Source organism: Toxoplasma gondii, chromosome VIII, assembly GCF_000006565.2.
Source record: "Toxoplasma gondii ME49 chromosome VIII, whole genome shotgun sequence".
NCBI lineage: Eukaryota > Apicomplexa > Conoidasida > Eucoccidiorida > Sarcocystidae > Toxoplasma > Toxoplasma gondii.
This window is the reverse complement of record NC_031476.1, coordinates 2660499-2674082: the sequence shown is the minus strand read 5'-3', so window position 1 is coordinate 2674082 and position 13584 is coordinate 2660499. Positions and strand designations below refer to the sequence as shown.

At 51.7% G+C, this 13584-nt stretch overlaps 4 protein-coding genes across 4 annotated transcripts; all 4 read right to left on the bottom strand.

The window, feature by feature from the left end:
• Window positions 1-492: 492 nt before the first annotated feature.
• Window positions 493-3244, bottom strand: SRS29C (SAG-related sequence SRS29C). The gene has a single exon (XM_002368166.1). It carries the CDS (start codon window positions 2759-2761, stop codon window positions 1643-1645), a length of 1119 nt encoding a protein of 372 aa, XP_002368207.1. The 5' UTR covers window positions 2762-3244; the 3' UTR covers window positions 493-1642.
• Window positions 3245-4130: 886 nt separating this feature from the next.
• On the bottom strand, window positions 4131-6833 carry TGME49_233470 (hypothetical protein). Its single transcript, XM_002368165.2, has 2 exons — window positions 5251-6833; window positions 4131-4862 (listed from the first exon to the last, which is right to left on the bottom strand). Exons 1-2 carry the CDS (start codon window positions 6503-6505, stop codon window positions 4411-4413), a joined length of 1707 nt encoding a protein of 568 aa, XP_002368206.2. The 5' UTR covers window positions 6506-6833; the 3' UTR covers window positions 4131-4410.
• A 1758-nt stretch (window positions 6834-8591) lies between these two features.
• On the bottom strand, window positions 8592-9602 carry SRS29B (SAG-related sequence SRS29B; the record flags this gene model as incomplete). The annotated part of the gene is made up of 1 exon (XM_002368164.2): window positions 8592-9602. The coding sequence occupies one exon, from the start codon at window positions 9600-9602 to the stop codon at window positions 8592-8594; it is 1011 nt and encodes a 336-aa protein (XP_002368205.2).
• Window positions 9603-11890: 2288 nt separating this feature from the next.
• Window positions 11891-13153, bottom strand: SRS29A (SAG-related sequence SRS29A; the record flags this gene model as incomplete). Its single annotated transcript, XM_002368163.2, has 1 exon — window positions 11891-13153. The coding sequence occupies one exon, from the start codon at window positions 13151-13153 to the stop codon at window positions 11891-11893; it is 1263 nt and encodes a 420-aa protein (XP_002368204.1).
• Window positions 13154-13584: the final 431 nt, after the last annotated feature.

Below are 13584 nucleotides of genomic sequence, written 5' to 3'. Positions count from 1 at the left end.
TGCTCGCTCCTCCCCACCACAGTTCGAGGTCAGCTATCCATATATCTCATCGCGCACGTATCCCAGGGTGAGTCGTTCCCCTTGTATCTTGTATCTACCACGAACGGTTATCGACGTCCTTTGCTCCTTTTCGTTTTCAGACACTGGATAGGATTCATGGCTGCTGAGTTGCAATGTACTTGTTGGGGGAAAACGTCTTCCCGTGGTTTCCCTGCTGCACCTCTAATTCGGGTGACAGCACCGGAAAAGCACCGTCAGTCCATCTGCTGGGATAGGCAAGCGTAACTTTGAAGAAAAGAGTGAGAGGTTTAGTAGATTCGAATAGAGTGAAGCAGTTCCACGTTGTCAGCAAATGCTCGTTGTTAGTTTAGTCCCTCCCGTGTGTGCCAGCAATGTGCTCATTGCAACGGTACCAGCATCACTGCCTAGGTTGCGGGCCTTCCAAGAAGCGCCGCTGCCTTTCGACCTACAACGGAAATCAAGCCGTTCTTTCAGGAACTCAAATCCACAGCTGAAGCGGAACGGGGGTAAGAAGTGGCAACGGCGTCGGCTATGAAGCAATATCAGTTTCCCCACGTTTCACTGCCCTGAGCTGTTCCCACTGACCGAGGCATCACGTGACTCTCTCGACTTCTGACCTGGTAGCCCACGTATGACGATGGCCGGAAAATGACAACAGGCATTTTCCGTTGTTGCCAGCGCAACCTCTGTCTGACAATGTCACTGCGACTCAGTACAGAGTGAGAAAGCCGTTGAAGACTGCGCCGCGGATATAAACGAGCAAGACGACTTGTTTATTTTTTGATTCGGACATGTGGCATGCTTTGCAACTCTTCTCTCAGGCCGCTTGCCACTCCTTTCTCACTCGCATTCCGGTTTTAATTGATTAGAGAATCGTAGTGCGTGTCTCACTACTCTGTCGCTCGTCTTCGGGTTTAACGGACGGCACACTACACGTCAGCCTGTCAGCAGCGGGTGGACTTACTTGCAGTTTTTAAAACCAGGAGTCTGGTCGAGGTCACTACCTCAAGAGCAAGTAATGGCCCTTCGGAGACGGAGCGCGAAGGTGCCACAAGTGCAGTCCACACGGTGACTATTGCGCTTACGAAAAGAGTTCAGATGGCATGCTCGCATATATGAAACGACCAACACTCCTGCCAATGAAGCACCCATCTGCGGAAGACAGGCCACAGCAGCTCTTCTCGATCGCGTCGGCGTCCTGAGGCATGCTCATAGAGCGGACAGGCACAGAGCCCTCAGCACACAGTCAGCACATAACAGTCACGCAGAGATTCGCCCCGCAACCAACCGCCAACAGGAGTGATGTGGCGAACACGGCAAATATGATCCCGCCTTCACGACATCCCGCAAACCTCGACAGATGTAACTTAGGAAGACATGCTCCAGAGCCCGATTTGAGTAGCATGTTTTGCTGTGCTGTCTGCTAGTTCACGCTTCTGTGGAGCGCATACGTGACTCGGGCCGACAAAACATGCACGCACGCCGGCTACCGCCGCCACTCAGTTATCCCATTTTTGGGAAACCATTTACATGTTACGTGGCATCTGACAAACGCACGTCAATATTAGTACAGTCCTTTCCCGCTTGCATGCACAGCCATAAAAATGTTCGAATTCCCCACTCAATAGGCAAGTGCCGTCATCGCAAGCAGCGCTGAAGCAGATAGCGCCATGCCAGAAGGCAGCGAGTGACGTGCACTTCCCTGCCGAGAATCGGATCCTGCCAAACCCCCTCCACCCCCCTGACCTCCGCCGCGCTTCCCGCCACCTGAACCTCCACCTGGTCTTGATCCCTCTGAAGGGTCTTCACCTCCTAGTTGTACTGGCACCGTGCAATTGTACTTCGGCCCTTCTCCATCAGTGGGACCAGTGCAGCCGAGATAAATGATCTGCGGACTCGAAGGAATCTGCTCCGGAGGAATTCTCAGCATCGCTCCCAACGGACTCTTAGGATCGCCAAAAAACCACTTGCTGAGGTACCCAGGAATCACGCTGGTAAACGGTTTCTCATCGCAGGTGTCAGGAGTTGAACAGTAATTCTCTGTGTAGCTCTCTGGCATCGGTGCACCGTGTGGTCCACAAGCTAACGTCATTGTGTTGGAGTCCTTAGTCACAAAGATTTTAGGCAGTGTTGAATTCTCCGTATAACTACATCTCGCCTCCTGTCGTTCCACCGCTGGATCTCTGGGCTCCACATGAATGGTGAGCATACACGTATTACCCGTTTTTGTGTTGTGCCTGCAACCAACACGGAAGCTTTTCGCATTAGCTGGATACTGAGATTCGGGAACCGAAATCTTTAATCCAGTTAACACACTGTCTCCAGTAACCCACTCTTTTGTGGCTCCAGGTAGAAAGGCTGACAGTGGAGCCGGGTTTGCTTCACATTCCTCGGGTGTCATACTTTCGGCACATACCATAAGCCCATGTTCCTCACTTATAAGTGTCGTAGGCACGGGCGTAGCCTCTTCACAGGCGAAAGTGATATTATGCTGCACTTGGTACAGAAGAGACACCCACTGACTTAAAATGCCTTTTTTCGGCCGGCATGTAAACTTTTCAGGCTCGTATCTGTACGGCGGCCCCGCTGAGACCCCGACTGCAAAAGCCGAAGCAAGTATCACCGAGACGCCGACCCACCGCTTCCATGGTTTTGCCGCCACGACAGATGGAGACGCAGTGAGTACTGCAAGGCAAGCAGCGCCAGTCTTCTGTCTCGCCAAAGACGCACGCGTCGCCATTCTCGCAAACTCAACTTAGGAATCACCAAATATGCTGATGGTACGGCAGGATGGAGAAGCCCTCCGGCTCAACGTCGCGCGCTTCGAACGGCACAACCGACTGCTCTTCGCGTAGCTTCTGCCTGGTCACCGCCCTCGGAAGAAAAGAACGAACAGCAAGCACAAGTTAGGGCAAGTCTACGTGATGACATACTCGTTCGATGCAGTATCGCGTTCCGAATGTTTTGGAAAACATGAACAGCGACTACACATCACATAAGGAATGAACGCAACAACGAAAATGGACACATAATGACTATTGGAGTCTGTTGTCCAAAGGCGCAATGCGACAGCCGTATGACCACCACGCGTAGTGCGGGGCCGATCAGCCCAACTAGAAACACAACCGATCGCCTAGCACGCCCAGTGTTTCTTAACTACTTCGGTAGCCGACCAGGCCTAGCGCACCCCGTCGTCGGTGCCGTATCTGCGTTATCGTAGACGGTGACAGAAATAGCTCACGCAGATTATGACGGTGGTGGAGTAGACAGGTGTTCTTTCATCTGGTGGCGCACATTGTACCCGGACGATCTCTCTGGTCGTTCAGAGACGAGGCCACACATGGATTCATCACCATTCGAGATGTCAGGTGCAAAGCAAGGCAAGCTGTTCTACAGGCATTTCTGTCGTTGACTGTGGCAGATCGTAAGGAGCTCTAAATTGAACTTGTCAAGCACGTCCTCCCGACCACAGGCGATCGGTCACCCGGTAGTCTGACGGCAGCTCAACATGTATCTCACACACTCAAGTATTCGTGCAGCCTCTTGCAAGAAACTATGGAGTGGCGGACGTAATGCACAAAAAACGGTGGAACAGAGCTGTCCCGGAAACGGAAGGGCAGTAGATGTTTGCCACGCAGTGTGCGTTATTGAGTGCGCGGAGTTCCTAGTGAATGTGTCCCTCTTGGCACTCACGCATCTGTGACCTCTCTCTGTGTGGAACCGCTAATCTGAGGAATATGACATTCGTTTCCACCTCGTGCTCTAAATCGCATAAGTGTTTTCACAAGAAGTGCGCTAGTCCCAGTTGTGTGCCTACTGTGAAGCAGAATCGCTTCGTAGAAGTGTCCCGTTTCACGCACAAGGCAGCCAACAAAAGTGCAATAGACGTCCGTCAACAGCATCACACACTGAGCGTCACTCAAGCTGGCCGGAAACTGTCTTTTGTGGTAATGCTACCGATGAAGTCTGAAGTGAGACTACACATCCGGGCGCTTACCCGGATTGTATACATAATGATAAGTAGGAGCTGGGGTCTCGCCAGCACCGCAAGAGATGCGCAAACCGGAACGCAGCAGCCTCTCGACGAATACCATAGACTGGACATTCTTTTTATAAGGACACTTTCTTGAGCAACACCAGGCATTCGAATGTTCCCGGACAGCTCGCCAATTCTCCCCGGATTCATATTTTTCCATTCTTACACAGTCTAGGTAGTTTCTACACCAGAGGCGAACACACGCATCAGCGTTTAAAAACGGCTCCACGCATATGGACGCGTGTGTCGATACTGTCTGAACAGAGTCTCATTTTGTTTTAAAAGTAAACGCACACGCTACATTTTCTAACATTCAAGAGCCGCCCTTTGAAGTCTGGTTCTTCTGTGGCTCTCTACTGGGCAGCGGCATAGGTACACCGCATTGCAACGAACATAGGAAGGAGCAGAACAGCCACAGCTGTGGCCGCCTGAACATTCCATCCACCGTCACGATTCTGAAGAATCTTTGGTAAGGCGATTCCAAGCGCCAACGCAGTTGCAGCCGTGGTGGCAGTTAGCATGAGCGTCCGTTCAAAACGTCGCAGTGTCTCTGCCAAGGAACACACCGTTTGAAAAACGACAGGATGGAGAGCGACCTCCACGGGAATATTGATGATGGCGTAGTCGCGAGGAATCAGAGACAGGCGGGAACGGGAATTCGACTGACAACTGGCAGCCACGCCTTCACCGGGCTGGGTAACGACAGGGGGGCCTGACAACATCATCCGAGGCTTCAGGAAAGAGAGAAGAGAGGCTCCGAAAGGGTGCGTACCTTCTGCCGGAAAACCGCACGCTGCAAAGAAACCTGCATAGCAAGCATACGGTTGAATCAAGCAGCCAGAATGTGCAAGCAAACAGGGACGATACTCATTGGGCACAGACCCCTTTGCACGGCTGAGTTGAAACGCTATACGTGCACGGGAATGCAAGCCTGAGACCTTACTGTTTGTTGCCGTTTGACCCCAGGTGGCATTCCTGTCCCTCAGTGTCAATGATGGAGATGAGGTCACAGTCAACAGGTACGGAAAACAACGCTCAAGGTGCGAGTGATTAGGGCGTCGGTACCGGAGTACTTAGTGGGGACCACCGTTCTAAGCGCGTTCCTGGCACTCTGGCTACACTACCTTAATGATTTTTTCCTTATTTCGCAGAACAGAGACCTGCTACAAGCGACGACATTCATGTAATCATACCTCGATTCAGTATCTGTTGTCTCTTTTCTTGGTGTCCCGTATCTCCTGACTTCCCCCTCGCACATTTGCCCGCGACACTCCGGCCATCTTTGTCACATGGCTCCTCGTTACAAGGCCCTTCGCCTTCCTCCTTAGAGTGTTCGCCTTGCTGCTTCCATTGGCCACACGGACCTCCGAACCCTAGGGCCCCAGCTGAGCCGAACATGGATTCAAGGGCGTACAGTGCCAAGCCGTTCTGCTCCAAGATCGAAGAGGAAAGCGAAGCGATTCTCATTTTCGACGCTGTAGGCGGACAACTGAGTATCCCAGAACGTCGTCTAACTGCATCTTCCCTCTTACGCGGGCTTTGAAGACTGTGAACCAGACGCCTGAAAAAGTTCCGGAACGCAGAAAAAGAAAATCGGTCCTCTCCCTCAATATTCGAGAGGACCTTGTAATCAGGTCTACGAATCCGGAGTGGCAATGAGGTGGGATATCCATCCCCCTGCCCCTTATGCGGCGGGACTTCAGAGAAAACAGACTCATCTGAATGCAAAAAGGTTCGGCAGGAATGCACTGGTTCATTTTCCCCTTGGGAGCCTCCAAAAGTGTCCCGCCCTCTCTGTTCGCTAGAGTTCCAAGGACGAACGCCTGGGGCAGTGAGTGGGACAGTCAGTCGACCAGACGTTGAAACAGGCAAAAAGGAGGACTCGAGCGTCTTCCTGCGTGTTTGTGGTGTCTCCCCGACAGGACCCATCGAAGGACGAGACAGCCTCAGCAGAGGGCGTACTGGTGAGGGTCTGTTGTCTTCAAAAGACAAAGCGTCGCTGGACACCACACAAGCGATCAACACGACGAAAGAGTAAAATGGTAAGACAACCTTAGCCTCTCTGTGTCTTCCTCGGTTGCCACGAACGGCAGGAAAAGAGACAGGCGCGCTAGCCTGTTGCGAAACCGACTGTGTGTCATGTGTGTTGAAACCACATCTCTTCCAAATGATTGTCTGGCTTTGCTTAGCGTCCTTGCTGCAGGACGATAAAGACCATTGTTTCGGTCTAGGCATGCCACGACATATCCTAGGCGGCCAGCCGCGTGTCGGCTGCTGACCGACTCGGAGCGGTGCCCCTGAGCCCGTTTGCCAATTGGGACTTGTTTCCCATGACCGACTTCGCTTGAAAACTCCGAGGAAGGGAAACTCGCAAAAATAAGCTCTTGTTGTTTTGCAGATTGGGGCGGCGCCGCCGCGGGGGTCACCTGGGCAGGCCTGCAAACGCATCTTCTTACACCGTGCAATCTCTGTTTTGCCCGGTCAAGGTGCCAAGGAGGAAGCCTCGTCGGTGTTTACAGCCTACGTCAATATCCACGGTCCTTCTTCAGACTGAGCACATTATCGGAGTGCACGTTCTGTGTTTCCTCATCTCTGGGCTGTCAGAAGAAACCTAGGAACGCGAAAACACGTAGACACGCTCCCGCTATTGGATGTTCCCTGTCTGCGAGAAACGATGGCCAGTATACTTGCGAGGAAGGCAGAATGTGGGACGATAAGGAAGACCTCGCACACTTAGGAAACTTCCTGATTGTCAAAGTACTCAGAACTGAAAAATGCATTCGGCTGTTCAACAGAAAACGACGCAGGAAAGGCGTTGAATCTCGGAGGACCACGGCATGCTTGAGTTCCGCGACGGCGGAGACGGACGTCTCCGCAAGAGGGCCTGGCCGCGCACACACTAAAATAACTTTGTTTCCTCCACTGTGGTGTGGCGCCTAGGGTTGCCGCAGAGAAAATGTAAAAACGGTCTGTTGCTGAAGTTATTCACTTCTTAGACACGGGAAAAACTGACTACGAAAACCATATGACAGCAAAGTGGGAACATTGTTGTAATTTAGGGAACATAGGCGCCTCGGTCCTCCGAGCAAGCATCATAACGCGCTAGAACGCACGACGACTGCAATGAACTCCTCAACTTGGAAAAAAAGACCAACAGCTGGTCACAAGAGGAAACAAGACAAATGTGAATACGCTGCTGCTTTCACCTTTAATAAGTGAATGCTGTATTTTGAGTGGAAGGGTGAAGGGTCCCGGAAGACATGGTTAGGCATGGTTATCTGCCGTAATGGTAAGGACAATCGGACTAATAACCGCCTTGAGAACTCGCATTTTTTGTTGCCGGAACGAAAACAAAGATAGCCATGACACCAGTTGATCTCAACAACACGGGGCCATGACATCCAGGTGTATCACTTTGTTCAAAACGAAAACAACGCTAAATCGAGGCATCTGAATGTGGTTTGCTTACTATAGGACGGGAGCTGGACCAAGGAGCAAACTACTGACAACACGACTCGCAGTTCTCTTACAGGGCCCACCAAATCCCATTGGCAACATCCTCAACTTTAACAGTAAAGCACTGAATCGTAAATCATATCCATGTTCTGCGGAGAGACCGTAGCAAACAGTCCCGCCACCTGATGAGTTCGCAATTACGGTCCCGCTAGAAGCTCAGGCTCGACATCAGTTTCTCACTACATCGTCAGCTCGCTGACAACAAACAAATTATACTTCAAACTGCTTTGAGCAACCTATGTACATCAGGGGCTCAAGCTGTCTGTTTTGGTCTCGTACATTAGTCTTTTTACAGCAACTCCTCTCCCTGGAAAGCTGTGTAAAATGCAAGAACGCAAAGAAATCTGAGGGCCAACGAACGCGGGACATAAGCGTTCTGACGGAGGTTGCCGCAAACGTTTTATCGAGCAAGTATCCCTAACACGAGCATCTGCAAGGGAGAACAAGGTCCGGAAAGAAGTAGCTGACCGGTGTGGTTTTCAGGAGAACGGCAGCTAAATTTGGCAGACATACTGAGTTGACAGGTTCGTCGGGGCCCCCACTGGAAGTGCACACGAAAGCTATAAGAGAAGAAGCCTCCTATAGTCCCTGTCAGATGTAATGTAGCTCTCAGGCGGCAAGTCAAACCGACGATCGCCCATCGGGGTCGTGAGCATCGTGCCTATACGAGTGACCTACGTGTCAATTTTGACCACTGAGCATCCCTCGGGGGGGCAAGAATTGTGTTAACCGGTTCGACTAGAACAACTGATAGCTGTCTTGTGTATTGACCCATGTGGCGCGTGTGTCGACGGCGATCAACATCAGCCAGGTCCGCCACACATCCGTTCAGAGATTCGGACCCAGTCATAAACTTTCGCTGCTTGCTGCGAAACACTCCTATTTAGAGTCGGCCGGTTTCTGTGGATGTGACACCTGCAAGCCACAACGGAACAACTCAGTTTCTTTATAATGGGGCACATGCTGCACGAAGTGTGTTTCCTTTGTCGATTTGAGAAGTGAGCACAACGGTGATCACTCACGCGACACAAGCTGCGATAGAGCCAATAAGTCCGGTCACCATGGCGAAAATGGAAACGTGACTGGCTGTTCCCGCAGACGATTTTGCTGACCCTGCAGCCCCGGCAAACTCCAGTTGCACGGTACAGTGATGCTTCTCAGGCGATCCCCCTGTGCATCCAATAATGACGCTTTTTGACTCGGCTGGAAATGCTTCCTTGTTGATCGTTAGCGTGGCACCATTATCACTCGAAGCGTTACCCTGCCACGGGTTCTCACTTAATTTTGGCAAAATATCTTTGAACGATTTCTCGTTGCAACCAGTCAGCGTCGTCCCGGAACAGTACTGATTGTTGTCTTGAGGAACTTTGACTCCATCTTTCCCGCACACGAGGGTCATTGTAGTGGGTCCTTCCGCAGACAACTTGACAGGACCAAGAGTGCTGTTTGCACCGTAGGAGCACCTTGCGACATTATTGACGACCGATGAGGCTCTGGCTTGTACTGTCACTGTGACCATACAACTCTGTGCGTCGTCTCCCTTGATGCAACCGACCACAAACGTCTGCGTTGTCACGGGGAACTTCTCGATTGGAACTGTGAGTTTGATGCCTGCCGTGTCGAGACTAGCAGAATCCCCCGTCCACCAGCTATCTTCTGCTTCAGGAATCAAGGAGCTCAATGTTACAGCCTTTGATGTACAGCTACTTGTAGTACCCGCTGGGCAGATTTGCCTGTTGGGTGAGTACGCAAGAGTGGGAGGCTCTGTGAGCGCTGTTTTAGGGCACTTGAGAGTGAAGTGGTTCTCCGTCGGTGTGAGAATGACCGCGGCTGTCGATTTTTTATCTGGGCAGGTGACAACTTGATTGGCAACAAGAGGGGGATCCGATGCCATAGCGCCACATCGCAAGAACGACATCAGTGTGGGCGCGGCAAACACCCCTGCCGTGACGGCGCGTCTCACTGCCTTCGGAAACATACTCGCCAAAAAACCAGAAGAAATAATGAAGTGGTGCAGCGAAACCGACATACAACCGTGTGTTTACACGACAATGACACATGTGACACAACCGAGAACAACGGAAAGCTGCACAGCGGCTCTGCCCACAAAAACTGTACTCCGGTCGTCAGCCCTTGCCGAGAACAGCGAGAATCAGCAGTGACTACAGCTTCCTACAGGTGCACATTGTGCGGCAGAACACGCGTCTCAGGGTGCGTGGTTAGAACACGCGTCTCAGGGTGCGTGGTTAGAACACGCGTCTCAGGGTGCGTGGTTAGAACACGCGTCTCAGGGTGCGTGGTTGGAACACGCGTCTCAAGCTTTGTGGTTAGAACACGCGTCTCAGGAGCCAAAGGCCAGGAAGGCGTGTCCCGCATCCACCTTCTAGACGCATGGTAAAGCTCCTCACGACCACGTGGCTAGGTACGTGCTAGCGCTATGACTACGAAACGTTCACACGCCCGTCGCACATTGTTGCCACTGTCAAGAACCTGCCCTGGTGTTACGTTGCGGCACTGTGAGCACTGATAGGGCAACGAGATCGGCCCCTAATTCAGCGAGGCCCCAGTACCGTGTCTTGCAGTGCATATTACCTAGACACCGTCAGTTTCAAATGCCTCGTGTGGGAAGTTTCGTTCCTTGTCTCAGACTTTGCAGTAGATAGTCATCAGCAAGGTGCCCACCATTCGACCTGTCACTGCAGTCTTATTAGTCGCAACGACCAGTCTTTGAAGCTGCACGCACATGAAATCACGGACCGTGGAAAAGGCAACGGATGTAAAAGCTTCGAGTCTTCACGAAAGTGTGTCAGCAGTTGAATGACATAGTGGGCGTTCCTTCAGGTGCACCATCGGGGTTCATGGGACAGGAAGAAAGCAATGCCGTGTGCACTTTCTGACGATCTGCTTCATGGTGACATAGTTGCACGCCGCCGCGTCTCTAATAACGTGCTCGGTCGGAGGTCAACCTACGCAAGCATAGTGTGCGACGAGATGCATCATATAAATGCATCCCAGTACATACACTGCTGTTATGCATCTGCCATTAGACACACAGCACGAATGAATCGCTCCGCTGAAGTCGAAGACTGTGAATGAGGAGCAGATGAAAAGCTCAGAAGGCCTCCGCGTCGCCATCTTGCCGAGCGCTTGTGACACGCGTTGCTGATTAGTCTCAGCGCAAATGGTATGGGGTGGCACAAACCCAAATCTAACCTGCCACAAGACCACGAAAAAACAATGTGCAGCTCTGGAAAGTTTGGTAAGATATTCAGTATTCACGAGAAGCCAGAGCGGCATTCCATTTGGACTCGAACAAGCAACCGTCAACTCATCTTAAGAGGCAGACAACCAGCACATCTCAGACACAGACACGCCGAAATACAAACATGGAGGGAAAAAACAAGCTCCGACCAGCCCGTTGCTGAGCTTCAGTCCTGCTGTTTCGTCTGTCTTCTCGCTAATCCATGTTCGTTTTACTGTGTGTGGTTAGCGTGTTATCGCGTTCCTCCGTGTCGTCCCGGATCGTTTAATGAGCTGCCGGGAGCCGATATTTCCTGCTTCCGTCGCCAAGGAATGCAAGCGTCTAATTTGCAAAAACAACGGTCATAATGACTCCTCAACCAAGCATGGTCTCACTTTAGTGTCCACAATAAAAACATCCACCACCTCAAAAGAAAAAACGAGATGTTGTACGAGTGCGTCCATATGCGCAATGAACGTAAAAACGCAGTCCAGGCGCCACCTAGGATGCTCATCAACGACACCAACGATGGCAAATAGCGCGTCATGTGTTGGTTATCGTTTCACGCTTCAGATGACGAAGCACTGACCGGAATCTCTGATATACGTCAAACTCTCCCAGCACGCATGCATGGGCTTGAATAGCAGACAGCTGAGCATCCATGAGAGCTGTCTAGATACAATAATCACACTGCTACACGTACCGTGTCCTGGTCTTGTGGTCACAACGAAAAAGCACACACACTGGCCAGGAGAAACTTTTTTCGGGGAGTACACCAGTGCATCCCCACTATGGCAGTATCCTCTGACATTACCGGTTATCTGCTCGCAGAAACAATCTTGTCTGGAACTCCACAGAATCGAGTCAGGGCCAGCATCACGAGGCCACCATCCGCAAGACAGCTAGCAAGACGAAACAACATGCCACAGTGCCGCACAAAAAATGAGACTTGTTCCCCTGAAAGCAATTGCTCATTGATCCTTGTATTTCACGCGGCTAATACGCAAAAGCCTTCTATCTTCCCTTTTTGTCCACTCACGCACCGAAATGATGAGGCTCGGCCGCTGCAGGGCACCTTAGACGGCACCAAACATAGCTGCAGCCAGAGTTCCTATCACGGCAGAAGGTAGCCCAAGCAAGCGCGAGGGCTGTGTTGCACCTCCATTCGAACCAGATTCTGAGTTACCACGCGACATGCCACCCTTCGCATCTTGATCACGTCCGTCCCCTAAATCTCCACGAGAATCCGTGCCGCTGGAACCGGTACCTGGCGCTGTGGTGTCATCATCGCTGCCACCACCAGTAGGAGTACCCCCAGAATTGTTCGTATTAGGGGCTTCCTTGCGCGAACCCTCAGTTCCGGGTGCCTGCGGTGGAATCGACTCTCCACCTGAAGGCTTGCTGCCGCTCACGCCTGCAGCTATTTCTACAGTCACCACACAGCGCCTGGGTTGGGTGTCGAGTCGTTCAAGGCACATGAACTTGAGCGTCTGTGTTTCTTTTGGAAAGTGGCCGTTTGGGACAGTCAGCGTTGCACCCTCGGCTGTCGAAGGGTCACCATTCCACCATGCGTCAGTGTATCTCGGCAGCACATCAGCGTACTTTTGTCGGCCGCATGAGGTGTGCGGCTCTCCAGTGCAAAACTCCTTTTTGTAGTCCAACGGGGAAATTCCACCGTATGGTCCGCATACGATGGTGGCATGGTTGGTTGCCGGAGTTATTCTGACTGGTGGCAGACTTACGTTAGATTCGTAGGCGCATTCAGTCACCTGGCCACTCGTGTACGCTGACTTCGCGTAAATATGCAGACTGATCATGCAAATGTTGCTTCTGGTTCTACAACCAATGCGAAAAATTCTTGGTAAACCCGGGAAGTTGTTCTTCGGAACTCTGAACGTGATCCCTCTGGAGAGATCTTCTCCGTTGAGCCAGTCGTTCTGTGCACCCTTTAAAATTTCGGACAGTGGACGCGGGTCTTTCTCACAAGCATTTGCCGACATCCCCTGCGCACAAACCTCACGGCTCTTTGAATTGACAAGATTTTTAGGGACCGGAGTAACGCCTTTTCCTTCGCAAGCGAAGGTAACTTCATTTTGCTGAGGAACGAGGCCTATCCAATCATCAACATCGCCTTTTTCTGGATGGCACGTAACCTTGTTGCCGTCCCAAGTTAAGAGAGGGGATGTCATGCTGGCCACCGAAAGAGGAGATGTCATCATCGCAGCAATGGTTGCTGAAAGCGCTATATTGAAGACAATACAAACCTGAAGCGACCCACGATCTGGCGCGGCAACGACACGCCGGCCCGTCCGGTGCTCTATAAGGGATGTCCTCACCATTTGCACTACGTAAAACGACAAGCTCGCGGACACATGCCAAATCAAAATTGCACACCAAGACGAACTCAGGCACGACAAACAGCACACGCAAGTGCCTGACACTCTGCAACCCCGCTTGATATTTCAGGAAGAAGCCCCCTGCTGACTCGTCAACAAAAGAAAACTTTGCTCGGATCAGCCACTCTGAAGGAAAACACGTATGAGTTACTTTTCACCTGTGGTAGTATCTTGCTATACCGAGGGTACCCGAGATCCTACATTATAGTTCCTTAAAACGAAGAGACCATACGCAGTGAGCAAACATTGTTGCGGTTTGGGCACTTCCCTGGGATCTGTACGAGTTGGGACGTGCGCTTGGCTCACGGAGAGCAGGGGCCCACCCATGGGTATGCTACGGCGACGCTCATTAGGCGTCGCAAACCAGACAGTCA